General features: G+C 49.6%; 1 protein-coding gene across 1 annotated transcript in view; it reads left to right on the top strand.

The window, feature by feature from the left end:
* The window catches only part of Kl-2 (dynein heavy chain 2, axonemal kl-2), a 33,363-nt gene that overhangs the window by 13,087 nt on the left and 2,817 nt on the right, over positions 1 to 17,459 (top strand). Inside the window, exons 23-57 of the mRNA XM_076902951.1 lie at positions 141 to 312; positions 1,356 to 1,531; positions 1,988 to 2,150; positions 4,238 to 4,462; positions 4,542 to 4,830; positions 4,915 to 5,052; positions 5,163 to 5,333; positions 7,684 to 7,975; positions 8,045 to 8,136; positions 8,200 to 8,403; positions 8,478 to 8,683; positions 8,754 to 8,939; positions 9,023 to 9,242; positions 9,339 to 9,505; positions 9,574 to 9,794; positions 9,866 to 9,975; positions 10,044 to 10,159; positions 10,237 to 10,337; positions 10,479 to 10,657; positions 10,756 to 11,055; positions 11,216 to 11,500; positions 12,008 to 12,195; positions 12,345 to 12,520; positions 12,687 to 12,838; positions 13,558 to 13,722; positions 13,816 to 13,982; positions 14,121 to 14,292; positions 14,732 to 14,944; positions 15,156 to 15,371; positions 15,463 to 15,613; positions 15,671 to 15,820; positions 16,028 to 16,160; positions 16,288 to 16,632; positions 16,761 to 17,033; positions 17,102 to 17,446. Of these exons, the coding sequence (XP_076759066.1) occupies positions 141 to 312; positions 1,356 to 1,531; positions 1,988 to 2,150; positions 4,238 to 4,462; positions 4,542 to 4,830; positions 4,915 to 5,052; positions 5,163 to 5,333; positions 7,684 to 7,975; positions 8,045 to 8,136; positions 8,200 to 8,403; positions 8,478 to 8,683; positions 8,754 to 8,939; positions 9,023 to 9,242; positions 9,339 to 9,505; positions 9,574 to 9,794; positions 9,866 to 9,975; positions 10,044 to 10,159; positions 10,237 to 10,337; positions 10,479 to 10,657; positions 10,756 to 11,055; positions 11,216 to 11,500; positions 12,008 to 12,195; positions 12,345 to 12,520; positions 12,687 to 12,838; positions 13,558 to 13,722; positions 13,816 to 13,982; positions 14,121 to 14,292; positions 14,732 to 14,944; positions 15,156 to 15,371; positions 15,463 to 15,613; positions 15,671 to 15,820; positions 16,028 to 16,160; positions 16,288 to 16,632; positions 16,761 to 17,033; positions 17,102 to 17,446 (6,859 nt within the window). The remainder of the gene's footprint in view (positions 1 to 140; positions 313 to 1,355; positions 1,532 to 1,987; positions 2,151 to 4,237; positions 4,463 to 4,541; positions 4,831 to 4,914; positions 5,053 to 5,162; positions 5,334 to 7,683; positions 7,976 to 8,044; positions 8,137 to 8,199; positions 8,404 to 8,477; positions 8,684 to 8,753; positions 8,940 to 9,022; positions 9,243 to 9,338; positions 9,506 to 9,573; positions 9,795 to 9,865; positions 9,976 to 10,043; positions 10,160 to 10,236; positions 10,338 to 10,478; positions 10,658 to 10,755; positions 11,056 to 11,215; positions 11,501 to 12,007; positions 12,196 to 12,344; positions 12,521 to 12,686; positions 12,839 to 13,557; positions 13,723 to 13,815; positions 13,983 to 14,120; positions 14,293 to 14,731; positions 14,945 to 15,155; positions 15,372 to 15,462; positions 15,614 to 15,670; positions 15,821 to 16,027; positions 16,161 to 16,287; positions 16,633 to 16,760; positions 17,034 to 17,101; positions 17,447 to 17,459) is intronic.

Genomic DNA, 17,459 nt, shown 5'->3' on the forward strand with positions numbered 1-17,459 from the left:
CACAATTTGCGCGCGGCGGAAAGGCGTAGCGGCGGTCGAGCGCGAGGGGGTGGTCGGTGTTTCGAGCGACAGAACGACCGGGAGCAAAATTAGAAATAAAAGCGAGGGACGGGTGCGAAAGAGGTGTCGCAATTCCGCAGAGACCGCGATGAGGACAAGCCTGCGCGAGGTGCTCAGACACTGTCGATCGGCGCTGCGAAAAATGACCGTCAGACGCGACAGGTGGGTGAAAGAGTGGCCAAGCCAGCCTGGAATTACGTCCACCCAGATCCAATGGACCAGCGACTGCACTCGCACCCTGCTGCACTGCAAGTGAGACACGCACCAAGTTCTGTTACTTTGGTAAATGTTGCTACGTTCGCTGTTGCTAACGATGGAACGATAAATTCAATGTTTGATCGTAAATTAGGGGCAATTGTTTAGCTGTACGGATGTTTCACGTAATCAGGGATGTATTTGCGGAATATTGAATCGTACCAGCAGCGTTTCACGCTTACCATTCAAAAATGCCTGCGTACTCACGATATACTCGATCCTATCGTTAGCCACAGCGATCTATAGTTGAATAAAGTGTGATCGAACGTGGTGGGCGACGAAAGAATGGACAGAGGCCAAGGACGAAGCCAGTCCCGCGGCCCTTAGGCTGCTGGTGCTGTCGTCGACGGGTCCCACTGGCGAAGAACGGGGGAGAAAGTGAGGAACGCTTGGGTGGATCGCAGATAGAGGGACACGGTAACTCTAATAAGGGGAATTTTGCATATTCCGTGCTACCGTGCCACGATCCAGAGCCCACGTCGTCCACGTTGCGCACCCCTTTCTCTCCCTCGTTTGCATATACCAGCCGTACCGCGAATAATTTAACCCACACCACCGCGTGCCGCAGAGAAAATCCGTACGTCCCGGGACCGTGTCCTAACGTCCCTGCCACGAGCAGAGGACGAGTGCGGTCCCGCGCACCCTCTCGCCCGTAGGACGATGCCGGCGAGGAAAGAAATAAACGGATACAGGGACTGGTGTCTGACAAAGAGGCTGATTATGCTACGCTCGCTGCGAACAAATTTTCTCGCGTTACGTCTCTTTTGGCCAGCCGGCGAAACGAGAGGGTTAAATGAACGAGCCGCTGATGAACCGTCCGATGGAGATAATTAGCGGCGCTTTTCTGGCCTGGCCCTTTTTCGGAATAATTCCAATTATTTCCACCGGCTACTGGTCGTGGGCGAGCTTTTGCATTTGTAATTCCTGCAGAGTTTCTCGGTGCGTTTTTATGCGCCGTGGAACTGCTGGCGATTTTAGAGGAATTAAAATTCTCGTCGAGTTCGATAATCGTTGACGAGCCTCGGATTTTTTGCTTGAAGATTGGTGGACTCGAGGAGACCGCTGAAGAAGCTACGGAAACGACAGAACCAGGCGCTGAGCAGGTACACGGACGCGATCAGGGGCGAGCTGAGCCGGCTGGACCGATTGAAGTTCAAAGCGATCGCGGTGATCGAGATCCACGCGAGAGACGTTATCGAGAAGATGTACCGGGCGAGTAAGTGATCCGAACGGCTCTCCGATTTCCAATTTCCAGTCAGCTTATCCGGCCAGGCTCTTTACAATTTTCTTTCCCTCCGCCGTCCATCTCTCCCATTATCTCTTCCTTGCAAACCCTTTCGCCACTCCCAGTCGTGATCATCGCGAGCGAATCATGGATTTCACGGGGGTTTAGCCCGAAATATTCCCTGCGCACCTCGAACGTATCGAAGCGGCGTTTTTCATCGCGGGTTCTCGTAAATTCGTCCGGCTATATCGCGGCAACGCGAGATAGACGCACGGTTGGATGAATCGCCGCGCGTATTATCTTCGCAACCCCGGAAACAATTCGCGCCCTCGCGCTAACAGCAAACCGACGCGACGTTTTTTTGATACGCGTCGCCAATTAACGCGATTTCGCGAATTAAGCTGGTGGACAGGGATTAGCCTGGTTGATCCACGATTTTCTTTTCAGACTGCAAAGATGTGTCCGCCTTCGAATGGCTGTCGCAGCTGAGATTCTACTGGGACAAAGACATCGACGATTGCATCGTCTGGCAGACGAACACGTACTTCGTGTACGGGTACGAGTACCTTGGGAACACGGGCAGATTGGTGATAACGCCGCTCACGGATAGGTGAGACGTTCGATTCGAGTTCTCGTGGTAGTTGAATAATCGAAAGATGGAAATGAGTAGAGAAGGAAGAGAGCTGGTTTGGCTCTATTTTTGCTTGCATTTTCTGTTTCTTCGTAAGCTCGAGGCTATTATGATAGTACGTTTGAGTAGAAACAGATCTGCCAGCATGGACGATAGAATTTTGAAAAATTGCAAGCTTTATCGCAGCATAGAAGCGTCTGTCGTTCTTGGTCCGATTTATTTCGTGTTTTTCCACTTTCACCGCTGTATTTCTCGAAGATCCTTGTATCTGTGCCAGTCGCGACGGATCCCTTTGCTAATCCATCGTGAAACATTAAGATAACCCGTATCGGCTGGAACAGCAACCCCTAAGACGCCCCTTCATCGAACCAGAAGCTCTCAGGCTATTCGTTACCGCGGTTGGCAAAGCGAAACGAGGTCACGCGTGAAACCGATTCCCATTAGAGACGCGCGAACTGTTCAAGCGACTGTTACACGCGCGTCGACGCCGCGATACGCGGTAATTAGGTCAGGAGCCGTGACGATTACAATTACCACCGATCAGGCGACAGCTCGCGCCCTGTCGCGTCCGCCCTTCGAACGTTAACTTCGTCGCGACGCGATAAAGCGTGCGCCAGCGTCGTCTCCTTAACGAATCGCACTTCTGATAAGAACAAAACCTCAGACGTTCTCATCGAAGCATCGACAAGGATCGACGCGAATTGTATGCACAAAACGGGAGGGGTGGGTTTCATGGGAATGGCCTCGAAAAGAATCGCGAACGAAATCGTTCCGATGTTTGCTCGAGGGTAGTCCAAAGTGGCGCGCGAGTTTAAGTCGCGCAGCGTCCGCGAAAGCGTAATCAACGTTAATCAACGCTGGTTCTCGGGTTCGAGACAGAGCGTACGCGATCTCAGGAAGTTCGCGGGACGGCAACTTGGCGGACGCTAGCGAAGAAACGCCCCAGCGACGAATTTTCACCGCTGGGAACACCGTCGGAGCCGTAATTAACGTTAATCAACGGGACTCTCGTAGCCACGACGAACAGAGGGGCTCTTCGCCTCTTGATGTAACTTCATCAATTATAAGCTTGAACTCGAGTGACTGCCGTTCGATCGGAATGCTATACACGCTATATTCCTCGCGAGCGAGTCGTCTGTGAGAAATTCAATTTTTACAACCACCATCCCTTACAGTTCCTCCAATTTATACGCGAAGCGACTCTCACGATGGAGTAACGATCGCAACGGTATTAATTTCCATGCGAGGCGTCGCGTGCCTCCATAACTTCCAAGCTACATCGATCGATAGTTCAGCCGTATCGAAACGAGAATTCAGCCGAATAAAATCCGCTCGATCGGCGTACGCAATTTCGTGGCGGCGACGCGAGCGTAAGCTCGTCCGTACAGTGTACAGAACCGCGTAATGTACGTCGGTTGGAACACGAGGCCGTTGGACAGGACCGCGATACACTCCCAGGGTGGCAGGGTTCGAGCAGGGAATAGCTGTTTGCGCGACAAGGAACATCAAAGGAAACGGATGGCGAGCCACTGGCGGAGGCAACGGCAGCGGCTCTGCGATACTTAACGCGGTATCGATTTAATCGCGATAAAAGGGTTCGTACCAGCGGCGCCTCTAATTTATGGACAGGGCCAACCGTCTGGATACATTTGTTCCGCGGCACGGAGAATTTGTCTTGCGGAAAGAAGAACGCGACGCCGCCCCTAGAAAGCTCGACTGCTCGTAATGTGTACGCTGCGACCCACCCTCTTGCGGACCGTCGAGGACGGATTAAGGGGAGATCGTTGCGTGCCACGGGTCCGCGGAAACAATTTCGCGAACGATTCGATACGACGGACTATTTTTCTGTCGAACAACTGTAAAAATGGAAGAAGAGAATAATTCTTCGATAACACCGAATTTCACTTAGCTCCAAGTCGAGCTTGACCAATATTATCGTTACTAATTGCAGTTCCCTGACATGAAATACGATCTCGTCTGAATCTTCTACTCGAGTACCTGGTATTAATGTCTGTCAAAGCAAATTGATAGGGATTCTTAGAGGATAATTCGAGTTCTATGGATAGGTGTTACATAACGCTGACCACTGCCCTCCACTTGTACCGAGGGGGTAGTCCCAAGGGACCGGCTGGCACAGGGAAAACTGAGACCGTGAAGGATCTGGGGAAAGCGTTGGGATTCAACGTGATCGTGCAGAACTGTTCCGAGGGGCTCGATTATAGAAGTATGGGCAGGTTGTTCTCTGGCCTGGCGCAGACTGGCGCCTGGGGTTGCTTCGACGAGTTCAATCGGTAATTAAATTCTTATTTAAAACCCACACGTCTGGGCACCGCGATGGGACTCGAAAGCTTTTTTCTATTCAATGAGCAGCATAAACATAGAGGTGCTGTCGGTGGTGGCGCAACAGATACTGTCGATACTCACCGCGCTCTCGCAGAAGCTCACCAGATTCGTGTTCGAGGGCGTTGAAATATGGCTGGTGCACACCTGCGGCATCTTTATCACGATGAACCCGGGTTACGCGGGCCGCACGGAGCTTCCCGATAATCTGAAATCCATGTTCAGGCCAATCTCGATGATGGTGCCGGACAGCAGTATGATCGCAGAGATCAATTTGTTCTGCGAGGGATTCGAGCAGACGCGGGTGCTCGCCAGAAAGGTTTCCCTCGCGGCTCTCCTCCAGTCTCCAGCCAGTGTCCCTTTCGCGAAAGGAAAGCCTCATCGAGTTGCTCGATTTTTACAGGTCTTCACGTTGTACACGTTGGCACAGCAGCAACTGAGCAAGCAGTATCACTACGACTTTGGACTGAGGGGAATAGTGACTTTAACCAGGTACGCTGGGAAAAAGAAGAGGCTCTACCCCGATCTACCGGACGAGGAGGTAGTTCAACCCTTTAGAGAATTTATTCTCTCGTTTTCGACGAGTACCACGCTCGACTAACCCTTCAAGCGTTATCGCGACCAACCTGACGCGATCGATAACGCACGCAGGTGATCATCCTCGCCATGAAGGATATGAACATAGCCAAGCTCACCTCAGACGATCTGCCGCTCTTCCTTGGTATCACTGGCGATCTCTTCCCGGACGTCGAGGTACCGTCGGTGGATTACGAGGAAATTATCGGCTACATAAGCAAGGAGGCCATCAAGCTGAAGCTGCAGGTAATCTCGAGGACCGCCACGGGACGACGTCCTGATTTTCAACGGCGTTCCTTTTTTAATAGCAGCTGCATCGATCCGAGAGGTATCGCGGTAGTAAACTGTCGGATCCTTGCTGCTTCTATACTCAGAGCGGATGATCCACTCGTTCGTGCGAGTTCTCTTATTTTTAAACACTTTATACTTTGGTGTTCTTCTCTGGCAAGCAAACAGATCTTTTGGTGTTACCAAAATTGGAATACGATTAGTATTAATCAGATGACTTAGTCGTTTAGTACGAAGGGGTTTAAGGAAATGATTTTTTAATCCTTGAGGACTTGATTGCAAGTCATTTAAAGTTTACTGCAAAATGCAGGAACTCACACGTGCGAAGGAGCTTCGATTATAAGGAATTTCAGCTGGATTTAGACAGTATTGATTGTCTATTGATTTTATTGAAACTTAGTACACTTTTAGAGTAGTGGAAGATATTAAATAGGTATTTCTTTTCATTTGCAATGAGCAACATTTAAGGGATGAGATCAACCCACACAATTAGGGGTATTACAGAGTTTTCATGGTGTTTCGCATGGATATAGCACACCATCATTGAGGAGCTTTATTTTTATATTATTTTAAGTGTAATAGAACATATTGTTAACCAATTTTAATAAAATAAAAGCAAATTGTATAAACTACAAATAGAGCTGTAGAAACACCTTTGTTCATTGCAAATTGTAAAAAAGTTACAATAAATGAAATAGTTATTGTTAAACAGTTGTGCAATCATTTATAGACCTGTCCAACAACTCCTAGAATGACCCACTCCAATCCTTAAACGAGAAACATCTCGTAAAAGATAGCCCTGAACCCAATTTAAACTATATGAAAGATTGAAACTTGGCGCCGCGAACCCAAGAATTTCGTCAATTCCTGGAAAATGACGTCACTTCCAAGAATCGTCAAAATTCCTGGAATTCACGATGACGTCATTTCCAAGAAGTGGCACTATTCGGATACCTCCTATGACGTCATGTTCTCCTGATACAAAGTCGAAAATCTAGGTACAATATCGAAAAATCGGAAATGTATCAGGAGAACATAACATGTGAGGAGGTATGCGTGCCACTTCTAGGAAAATGACGTCACTTCCAAGAATCGTCAAAATTCCTGGAATTCTCGATGACGTCATTTCCAAGAAATGGCACTATTCGGATACCTCCTATGACGTCATGTTCTCCTGATACATTGCCGATTTTGCGACCAACAATTTGAGAATCCAAGTTTGATGACGTCATAGGGGTTCCCGGTAATTCCAGGAATTCTCGATGACGTCATTTCCAAGAAGTGGCACTATTCGGATACCTCCTATGACGTCATGTTCTCCTGATACATTGCCGATTTTTCGAACAAAATCTCGAAAATCCGACTTTGTATCAGGAGAACATGACGTCATAGGAGGTATCCGAATAGTGCCACTTCTTGGAAATGACGTCATCGAAAATTCCTGGAATTTCGGCGATTCCTGGAAGTGACGTCATTTTCCTAGAAGTGGCAAGAATACCTCCTCACATGTTATGTTCTCCTGATACATTTCCGATTTTTCGATATTGTACCTAGATTTTCGACTTTGTATCAGGAGAACATGACGTCATAGGAGGTATCCGAATTGTGCCACTTCTTGGAAATGACGTCATCGAGAATTCCAGGAATTTTAGCGATTCCTAGAAGTGACGTCATTTTCCAGGAAGTGCCGACACTCTTGGATTGGAGGCGCCAAGTTTTAAAAGCTCAACTACTTTAATTGTGTTCAGGACTAGTTTTTACGAGTTTTCTCGTTTAAGGATTGGAATTGGTCATTCTAGGAGTGCTGTACTTGAAGGATAATGATAACACTTAGGCATTACGTTTAAATAATTAGTTTATTCATTAAAATAAATAAAATGTACAATAAATCACAATTAAACTGCATTTTACAATTGTATAAACCTGCTATACTAATAATACAATGGGTTTCCTATTCGTTATGCAGCTAAATATGCTGGTGTATATATAATACGCTTTAAATATTATACTAGCAAGTATAACAATTAGTTTAAGACTAATACGCAAAAATGTTGCTGCACAATCCTTCTTGATAAAGAATCTGCGACTGTACTTCTGCTGGAGGCTTCTTAACTCCTATCACTTCTTCCCAGCATATTCTATGTAACTCCAAAGCTCTGAAACATAAAAACATATGTCACTGCCAATAAAACAGACACCTGCCCGATGTATCCCCATTCAACAAGTGTACTAATTTCCAATAAAATCCATAAGCAACGCAAGGGTAGGTTTACGCCCACGAGCACCCTCCGTCGATATCGTTTTCCAGCCCATTCCGCTGATACTGACGAAAGTTATCGAGCTGTACGAGACGATGAACTCGAGGCACTCGACGATGATAGTGGGCGAGTCGAACACAGCAAAAACTGTTACATGGACAGTGCTACAGAACACGATGACTGCCATGAGGAACAACAGGAAGCCAGGATACGCGGCTGTCCACGTCTACCCCATCAATCCGAAGGCGTTGAGTCTCCCAGAGCTTTACGGGGAGTACAACCTTAGCACTGGCGAATGGCACGACGGTGTGATATCCTCGATCATGCGAAAAACCTGTTCTGGTACGCAATCACGCGTTAATTTAATCGTTTCGAACGCAAAATCAATGAGAGCCTCGTTACCTTCGACAGACGACAGCCCTGACGCGAAATGGATCCTCTTCGACGGGCCTGTGGACGCTGACTGGATCGAGAACATGAACAGCGTGATGGATGACAACAAGGTACACTGTAAAACTTAAAAATGAGACAAGAGAAACAAGCCAGGAGAACAATTTGGTTTGCAGGTTTTAACTCTTATAAACAACGATCGAATCGCAATGCCCAATCAAGTGTCGCTGCTGTTCGAGGTCCAAGACCTCGAAGTCGCATCCCCAGCTACTGTCTCCAGAGCAGGAATGGTGTACAATGATTACAAGGACCTTGGTTGGAGGCCGTACATGGATAGTTGGCTGGAGAAGTCTCGAGGGAAGCCTGAATTCGTCACGCAGGTTCCTTGAACGATCTTCAACGCTTCTTTGACGATAGAACCGCAAATTAGAGGGGTTAAAATATTGTAAAACAGATGAGGAGGCTGTTCAACGAGTACGTGGACGATACATTGGAATTCAAACGACGAAAATGCGAGGAGCTTGTCCCGGTTCCTGAATTGAACGCTGTTCAATCACTGTGCAAGCTCGTGGAGGTGCTAGCAGTCCCCGCGAATGGAGTCGAGTTTACAGGCGACGTGGACATGTTCGCGAACATTTGCAAAATGTGGTTCTTCTTCTGGTACGACTAGAGACGCTAAGACACGATGAATCTCTCGACGAAACTATTCAACCTTTGCTTTTTCTGCCAGCATGATATGGTCCCTGTTCGCGTCCGTCAACGAGGAGGGTCGCTACAGAGTAGACAATTACATGCGAGAGATCGAGGGCTCGTTTCCGCTGCGAGACACAGTCTACGAGTACTTCGTAGACTCACGTCTGCGACTGTTCGTTTCGTGGGAAGAAAGATTGCCACCAGTATGGAAAATGCAGCCAGGGTATTCGATTCCATTTTCACTCGTTCAAACGTTCCCAGTAATTTCTCAGTGATAATTAAATCGAAATGAACTCGAAACGCCAGAGCACCGTTCTACAAGATAGTGGTGCCCACCGTGGACACCGTTCGATACGAGTTCATCGTGAGCTCGCTGCTAAGGAACCAATATCCGGTGCTTCTGCTGGGTCCCGTGGGCACGGGGAAAACGTCGATGCTCCAGTCAGTGCTGAACTCCCTCGACGAGGCGAAGTACAGCGTGTTAACGTTGAACATGTCCGCCCAGACCACCTCGAAGAACGTACAGGCAAGCGTAGCGTCGTCTCCCTCCGGATGATTCGACCCGTTAAAGCGAAATCGTTAACCGCAGGACTATTTGAATTTCGAGTCTCGTTTGTTCCAGGACACAGTGGAGAGCAGGCTCGAGAAGCGCACCAAAGGGGTGTACGTCCCTGTAGGTGGTAAAACCTTAATCGCTTTCATGGACGACTTCAACATGCCCATGAAGGAGACGTACGGTTCGCAGCCGCCATTGGAGTTGATACGACAGTTGATAGGATACGGTTTCTGGTACTCTTTTATTCGTTTACACGAGACGCGCTCGTTTTTCACTTGTTGCTCTTGGTGGATTGATAAAGGTACGATCGAAGCAAGCAAACGCAAAAGTTCGTGCAAGGGGTGCAACTAATGGCGGCCATGGGTCCTCCAGGAGGAGGACGAAACGTTATCACCAATCGATTGCTCACCAAGTTCAACGTGATCAACATGACGTTCCCCGTTGAGAAGCAGATCGTTAGGATATATGGAACGATGTTGAATCAACATATTGGCGACTTCCACGCGGAAGTTAAGGGGATTGGTTAGAAGGGAATATTATAACGATACAGAACTATCGATAGTTATTAAATAATCGTGGACATTTTCGATTAGCGTACGATGTAACGCTGTCCACCATCGGGCTTTACAACAACGTGATCACCAAAATGCTGCCCACGCCAGCGAAAATGCACTATCTGTTCAATTTGCGGGACATCTCGAAGGTAGAAGCTCTCCCTCCAATCTACATTTTTCACCCCGGCTCAATCTTCAATATCTTCTCGCTGAGCAGGTCTTCCAAGGTCTGCTACGAAGTCACAAGGATTACCAGTTCTCCAGGCAGACCTTCCTTCGTCTGTGGGTTCACGAGGCGTTCCGGGTCTTCAGCGATCGTCTGATCGACGAAAAGTTAGAATAAATCCCCGCGAATAACTCCGCTTCCTCGAAATGTTCGCAGATAAATCAGCGCGCGACTTGGTTCGCAGGGACAGGGAATGGTTCGTGGACCAAGTCGGCGACCAGCTTGGAAAACAGTTCGAGCTGACCTTCCACAACGTCTGTCCGGAGAAAAGGTGTCCGTTGTTCGGTGAGTTGGATCTGGGGCAGAAAATATATCGAAGTATACCGCGTAGTTCGAGGTCCTGGTACACGTCCTGTGTAATCCTGCCGCGGTTTGTCCGAGATGTGACTCGTGGCCTAATCCAGGCTTAATTCACGACGCTCGCAGGTAGTTTCATGAACGCCTGGGACATATACGAGGATCTAACTGACATCGCCGCGGTGAGAACATACGTAGAGAGGCAAATGGACGAGTATAACGCGTCCACCGGGGTCGTGCGGATGGATCTGATCCTCTTCCGCGACGCGGTCGAGCACATTTGCCGTATATTCCGGGTGATCTCTCAAGTTAGCGATCTTCCCTCATTTATAATCGCACTTCGCGCGACGAACGTAACGCGAGCCTGAATTTAATCCTCGTCTAAACTTAACTGCACGTATCGCAGCCACGTGGAAACATGCTGCTAATAGGGATCGGCGGAAGCGGAAGGCAATCGCTCTCTCGAATAGCCAGCTACATGTGCGAGCTGTCTACGTTCCAGATCTCCGTCACGAAACACTACAAATTAGCCGAGTTCCGCGAGGACCTGAAGACCCTGTACGGGAAAACAGGCGTCGACAACAAACCCACCGCGTTCCTCTTCAACGACACGCAGGTGATCGAGGAACAGTTCCTGGAGATCGTGAACAGTATACTGAGCACTGGCGAGGTCGCGAATCTGTACAAGCCGGACGAAATGGAGGAAGTGAGTGCTGCAACGTTCGCCTCCCTCGGAACTAATCTCGCGTACGCTCGTATACCATCCGCGTCTCGCGACGATCGTTTCGATCGAACGTTTAACACGAATCGAAACAGCGATACGCGTACGTAAATTCATCCGGTCGCGTTTCTTCCCCGCGAGACAGATCAAAAAGAAGCTGACGAAGGAGGCGACCCGCGCTGGACGCGTACCAACTACAGAGACGATCTATTCGATGGTGATCGAGAGGGCGCGTGCCAATATGCATTTGGTGGTGTGCATGAGCCCGATCGGGGACGCGTTCAGGAACAGATTACGCCAGTATCCGGGCCTGATCAACTGCACGACCATCGATTGGTTCCTGGAATGGCCGAGGGAAGCCCTCCTCGAAGTTGGCAACAAGTTCCTCATGAATCTCAATCTGACGCTCACTATCACCGGGGAAAATAAAGCGGTTGGTCTTCGGCTGCGCCTTCCGCCGCCCGCACCCCCTTTCCGGCCGATCGATTCCATTCGATTCCGATTTCTCTTGGATCGCGACACGATTCTAACTGGAAAGGGAGAAAGAGCAGTACGCGTGTGAGCTCGAGAGATAGAGAGAGAGAGAGAGAGAGATAGAGGGAGAGGAAGGGTGAACCACATCCTAGTCCTCTCCATTTTGTGGAATCCGATTATTTTCCTCTCGACGGCTCGCCCTCGATGATACGCCCCCGTCTGGCGAGCTTCCTTCCGGGACGGGCAATCGTCCGAGCGTTTCCGTCGACCAGGCGCTTAATATTTTCGAATCACCCGCCACCTCGTGTCGTGCCTTGCCTCCTCGAGGATTGACCGTCTTTAGGAGGAATTGGAGATCTCTTTCTCCCTCCATCCGGTGTATCGCGTCGTTGCTTCCAATGCCCGTGTTCCTCCCCGTCGAAGATTCATTTCAAGTGTATTAAAAAGAAACGATTCGCAGGAGCCGCGACAGTCTGCGACGGAGATACCGTTGCCGCCATTGCAGGAGCGGATGCGGGACGGAATCGCGGCGACCTTCTCCTTGATTCACGAGACCGTGTCACAATTTTCCAATAGAATGGCCGCGGAGATGAAACGGCACAATTACGTGACGCCAGTGAATTTTCTCGAGCTGGTCGCTGGCTACAAAACGTAAGTTCCTTCTACAGAGGGAACAGCTTCCGTGTTGGTCTCTTCCTTAAAAGATCGCAGGGATCGGATAATTCGTAACGTTACGATATTCGTAAAACGGATTTATTCCCTTTTAAGGTTCAGCTAGAATCGAGGACATTCTGTTTCAGAATGCTGGCGGAGAAGAGGCAGGATTTAGCGCAGCAGGCGAACAAACTTCGGAACGGTCTCTCGAAGATCGACGACACCCGCGTTAAAGTGAACGAGATGGCCGCGGAACTGGAAGTCACGCAGGAGCAGGTTCATAAATCTACCAGGGAATGCGAAGAGTTCCTGGTGACGATAGGTACGCGTCACCCTCTGACGCTGATGTATCGCCATCGGATGGAATTCGATTTCGATCGAGCGTAATCTGGATCAGCGTTTATCGATCATTTTCTAATTTTAATCGATGCATAAATGGAAATATCGCTAAAACAGCACAAAACGATGTTGTACTTGAAATTTCACAGTGAACCAGCGTCGCGACGCGGACGAGACGCAGAAGACGGTGGCAGCGCGGTCGGAGCGTATCGCGGAGGAGCAAAAGGAGTGCAAGAAGCTCGAGGAACTCGCACGTGCTGACCTCGCAACTGTTGAACCGGCTCTGAACGAGGCAATGAAGGTATCCTTCCTCGACATTAATTCTTATCGTACCCGGTAACGTCGTTCCGCTTCGTTTGCCCCGCGTGATTAAGCGGCGCGCCAATTCGCCGCGATTCGAAATCGGAATCCACGTCGAATCTCGCGGATGAAATAGGGAAATCCGATCGCGGGCCCATCGCACCCGCGTCTGCGTTATTTGCGAGCGTCGCTGCTTCTACCTCGCTCGAGACGACCGCTACACGGTTTCCTTAACTTCGCGTTTTATGCACCGCGTCCGAAAAAGTTTCCTCGGCTAAGTTGCCTCGGCTACGTTCCTGGGACGACGGCCACTACCGGTTGGCTACATAAATTCGATCCGCGGACCGCTTTGTTGAGGGAAATCCCGACGGAAATGTGGACGATGCGACGTTTGCTTTCTCTCGACCGATCGATCGACCGCTGTTACCAATTCGACGATCCGTGCAGTGTTTCACGGAGATTGCGAGCTTCGTTTCAGAAAGAAGGATTGTGAATTTTAACAGGGAATTAAATTAGAGATATTATGTTCTTTTGAAGGTAAAAACGTGCACGTGATTCAGACGCTGAGATGTAATTTTGATAAGATTAAAAGGTAGCCGACTGTGCCAAACCGAGATCCATTATTAACAGCCGTGTACGAATTCTGATCGCGGCCACACCTTCCATTCCAGCGTTCATCCATATGTATGGTCCAATTTATCCGTTCGAATTGCTACACAGGCCCTGGACGCGCTCAGCAAGAAGGACATCTCGGAGATACGGTCTTTCACGCGGCCGCCGCCGAAAGTCGAGATGGTAATGGAGGCGGTGATGATCCTGAAGAGCTCCGAGCCAAGCTGGGCGGAGTCGAAGCGTCAGCTCGCCGACGTGAACTTTCTGAACACCGTACGAATATCGAATTGCCTCGCTCTCGTCGCCTCATTCAAAAAGAAATACCGCGTAACTTCCCTCTGCACTCGTTCGTCTTCGAATTTTCAGCTGCGCGACTTCGACAAGGACAACATCTCCGACAGAACGCTCAGAGCCATTTCCAGGTACACGTCGAACCCTGAATTCGAGCCGGAAAAGGTAGGCCTGGTCTCTGTGGCGGCCAAGTCCCTTTGCATATGGGTCATCGCCATGGAGAAATATGGGAAGCTGTACAGGTGACGCCTATACCTCGAGACGGAGGATAACGGAAGTATCGTGGTGGATCTTCCTCTATTTTCCGCTTACGAGCACGCGAACCAGAAAAATATTGCGCTACAGCCTCGCTAAAGGGTCATCCGCCATTGAAATCGCAGAGTGGTGGCGCCCAAAAGGGAAAAATTGAACGCCGCGCTGACCTCTCTCAAGCAGAAGGAGAAGGCGTTGGAGGAGGCCATGATGCAGTTGCAAAAGTTGCAGCAAAGATTGCAGGAGCTGCAGGAGATGTACGACGCGAAGATGAAAGAGAAAGAGGAATTGATTAAGCTGGTAAGCGCGATTTATCCCTTTCAGGGTCGATGAGACTCCTGCGTAGACCCGCTGGTTCCTCTGGTGGATGTTACAATGCATAGTTCTATTTGCATAAACTCGTGCTTTGACTGGAAAGTTTCGTTTGCTCGTTATTTATAGTGTTTACATTTCCACCGTTCGCATTCGCGTAAATTTGTAAATTTTCTGTTAACCAGTATACGAAAAATTCTTCTTCTCGATGTTTGCCTCGTGTGTTTCCAGTAAATTTTTTTACAAGATTCGAGAAAATTATGCTCTTTCGAAGGCGTCCCAGATAATAGCCACGATTGACCGGAAGTCCATTGCGAGACGACCATCGATAGGGTGCGCGCGAACTCGTTCCTCGAGCGCGACTCGCAGATCGTATAAATTTCAACTATGCTGACACGGTTCTACTTACAGTTTCGTGTGTTTTCAGGCGGAACTATTGAAGCTGAAACTGGAGCGGGCCGCCATGCTGGTCGACGGCCTCTCCGGCGAGCGTATCCGATGGGAGAACACGGTCGGATCGCTGGCCACGCTCTTCGACTTTCTGCCAGGTGATTGCCTAATATCCACCGCCTTTGTGTCCTATTTGGGCCCGTTCGTATCCAATTACAGGGAGGAGCTGATAACCATTTGGATGAAGGAGGTGAGCCGGGCCGATTTGATCGTTTCCGAGCGAAGGGTAATAATCGTAACTCGCGTCGAGGAGATCGTGAATGTTCGCAAAACGTTCCGCGTTCGTTGATTGTGAAAACAATTAGGGTCGTTACTGCGATCCCCTTCCCTCTTATCTTTTATCGGTCGTTTCATTGGAATTTTATTTGCTAATTTCCTGCACGATCCGAATAAATCGCAAGGTGAGGGACAAGGAAATTCCAACGTCTCCGGACCTCGACGTGAAAGAATTCCTGGTCGATCCAGCGGTTATCAGAGACTGGAACATCCAGGGTTTACCGTCCGACGATTTCAGCACCGAGAACGGTATCATCGTGACCAGAGGGACCAGATGGCCGCTGGTGATCGATCCGCAATGCCAAGCGGTGAAATGGATCAAGAATATGGAGGCGAAAAATGTACGGAAAGAGAAAGGAAACGAGACGAACGCGATCGACCCCTAGAAAGATTCATTTCTACACGTTCAAACTACCTGTTTCCATTGCGCAGTCACTGAGGGTGATCGATTTCGGCCAAGCAGACTTTACCAAAGTGCTAGAGTACGCTCTCCGCGCTGGCAGACCTGTTCTCCTGGAGAACATCGGCGAAGTGCTCGATCCAGCGTTGAACCCCATCCTCGATCGAGCGTTCGTGAAACTCGGTGCGTAAACTTTCGCAATCGAACCTGGAGGATCGACGTAGAGAATGAAATTCGTAGGTAACCAAGTGATGATCAAGTTCAACGAGAGGATGATCAACTACAGCGACCAGTTCCGTTTGTTCATCACGACGAAACTGGCGAACCCCCATTACGCGCCCGAGATATCCACCAAAACGACGTTATGCAACTTCGCCATCAAAGAGCAGGGTAACTAATTGTCTCATCGCTTTGATTAGAAAAGCTTTGGCAAGGGTCTGGGAGAAGCTGAAGGAGATAGATTGCGATGGGGTTGAAAGAGAACACCGTGGCCCAGAGATAGGGTGGAAAAAGCGGGAGTGGATCGAGGGACGAAGGAAAGAGTTAGGTGCAGAGGGGGGTGGGGCGAACTCTCGAAGCTTATTATCCTGTGCGCAGGGCTGGAAGCCCAGCTCTTGGGAATCGTGGTCAGAAAGGAGAGACCGCAGCTCGAAGAACAAAAGGACAATCTGGTCTTCACGATCGCGTCCAACAAACGAACACTGAAGGAGCTTGAGGACAAGATACTCCAGTAAGACATCCCTAGAGTTACGTCTCGTGTCTCGTAGGTTAATAACGCGCGATAGAAAAGACACGCGTAACGCGCGTTGAGTTCAGACACGAAAAGGGTAATTCGTACGCGTTCTCCTGGCGTGTAGCCTGCTGAACGTGGCCGGGGACACTCTGCTGGACGACCTGGATTTGCTGAGCGCCCTTCAGTCGTCGAAGGCGACCTCGATCTCGATCGAGGAGTCGTTGGTGGTCTCGGTGCAGACGGAGAAGCAGATAGATCTAGCCAGGGAGGAGTACAGGCCGTGCGCGCACCGCGCAGCGATCCTCTTCTTCGTGTTGAACGACATGAGCCTTATCGATCCGATGTACCAGTTCGCCCTGGACGCATACATTACCTTGTTTATGCTCTCGATCGACAAGAGCCCGAAAAGTCTGAAACTCGTCGAGAGGATCGACAGCCTGAACGAGTACCACACTTACGCGTTGTACAAGTACGCGCAGCAAAGGGAGACCCTTCGTTCTTTCTACTTCACCCTCTCTCTGTCTCTCTCTCTCTCTCTTGTGCCTTTCCCTCTACGACCTATCGTTTGCACCGGTCAAAGCCGCCTCTGCGAACCAGGAACACTTGCCGCGGCCTGTTCGAGCACCATAAGCTGCTGTTCTCATTCAACATGTGCACGAAGATCCTGGACGCGCAGGGTAAGGTGATCCCTAACGAGTACGGGTTCCTGCTTCGCGGTGGCATCGTTCTGGACAGGGAGAACCAACCGGACAAACCGGTGGCCTGGTTGCCAGACGAGACTTGGGACAATCTCACGGAATTGGACAAGCTGCCTGGGTTTCACGGGATCGTTTCTTCGTTCGAGCAGTTTCCACGAGACTGGCATAATTGGTACACCATTGTCTAGAGATGTTCGTTTATGTCCAGTGCACGTGTTACATGTCGTGATGTTTCTTCAGGTATATTAACACGGAACCAGAGAACACGCCACTGATAGCGGAATGGGAGACGAACTGTACAGTGTTCCAGAAGATGCTGGTGATACGAAGCTGTCGTCCGGATAGGATCTCCTTCTGCATCTCGAACTTCATCGTGATAAATCTGGGCCAGAGGTTCGTCGAGCCTCCAGTGCTCGATCTGAAGGCGGTCCTCGACGACTCCGTCGCCCAGACGCCGCTGATCTTCGTCCTTTCACCCGGAGTGGATCCCACGAGCACCCTGACGCAGCTAGTCGACAGCCAGGAAATGACTAACCACTTTATGACTCTGTCACTGGGTCAGGGCCAGGCGCCCATTGCCACTAGGTTAATTTCAGAC

This window comes from Xylocopa sonorina, chromosome 10 (assembly GCF_050948175.1).
Source record: "Xylocopa sonorina isolate GNS202 chromosome 10, iyXylSono1_principal, whole genome shotgun sequence".
In the NCBI taxonomy this organism is placed as follows: Eukaryota; Metazoa; Arthropoda; class Insecta; order Hymenoptera; family Apidae; genus Xylocopa; species Xylocopa sonorina.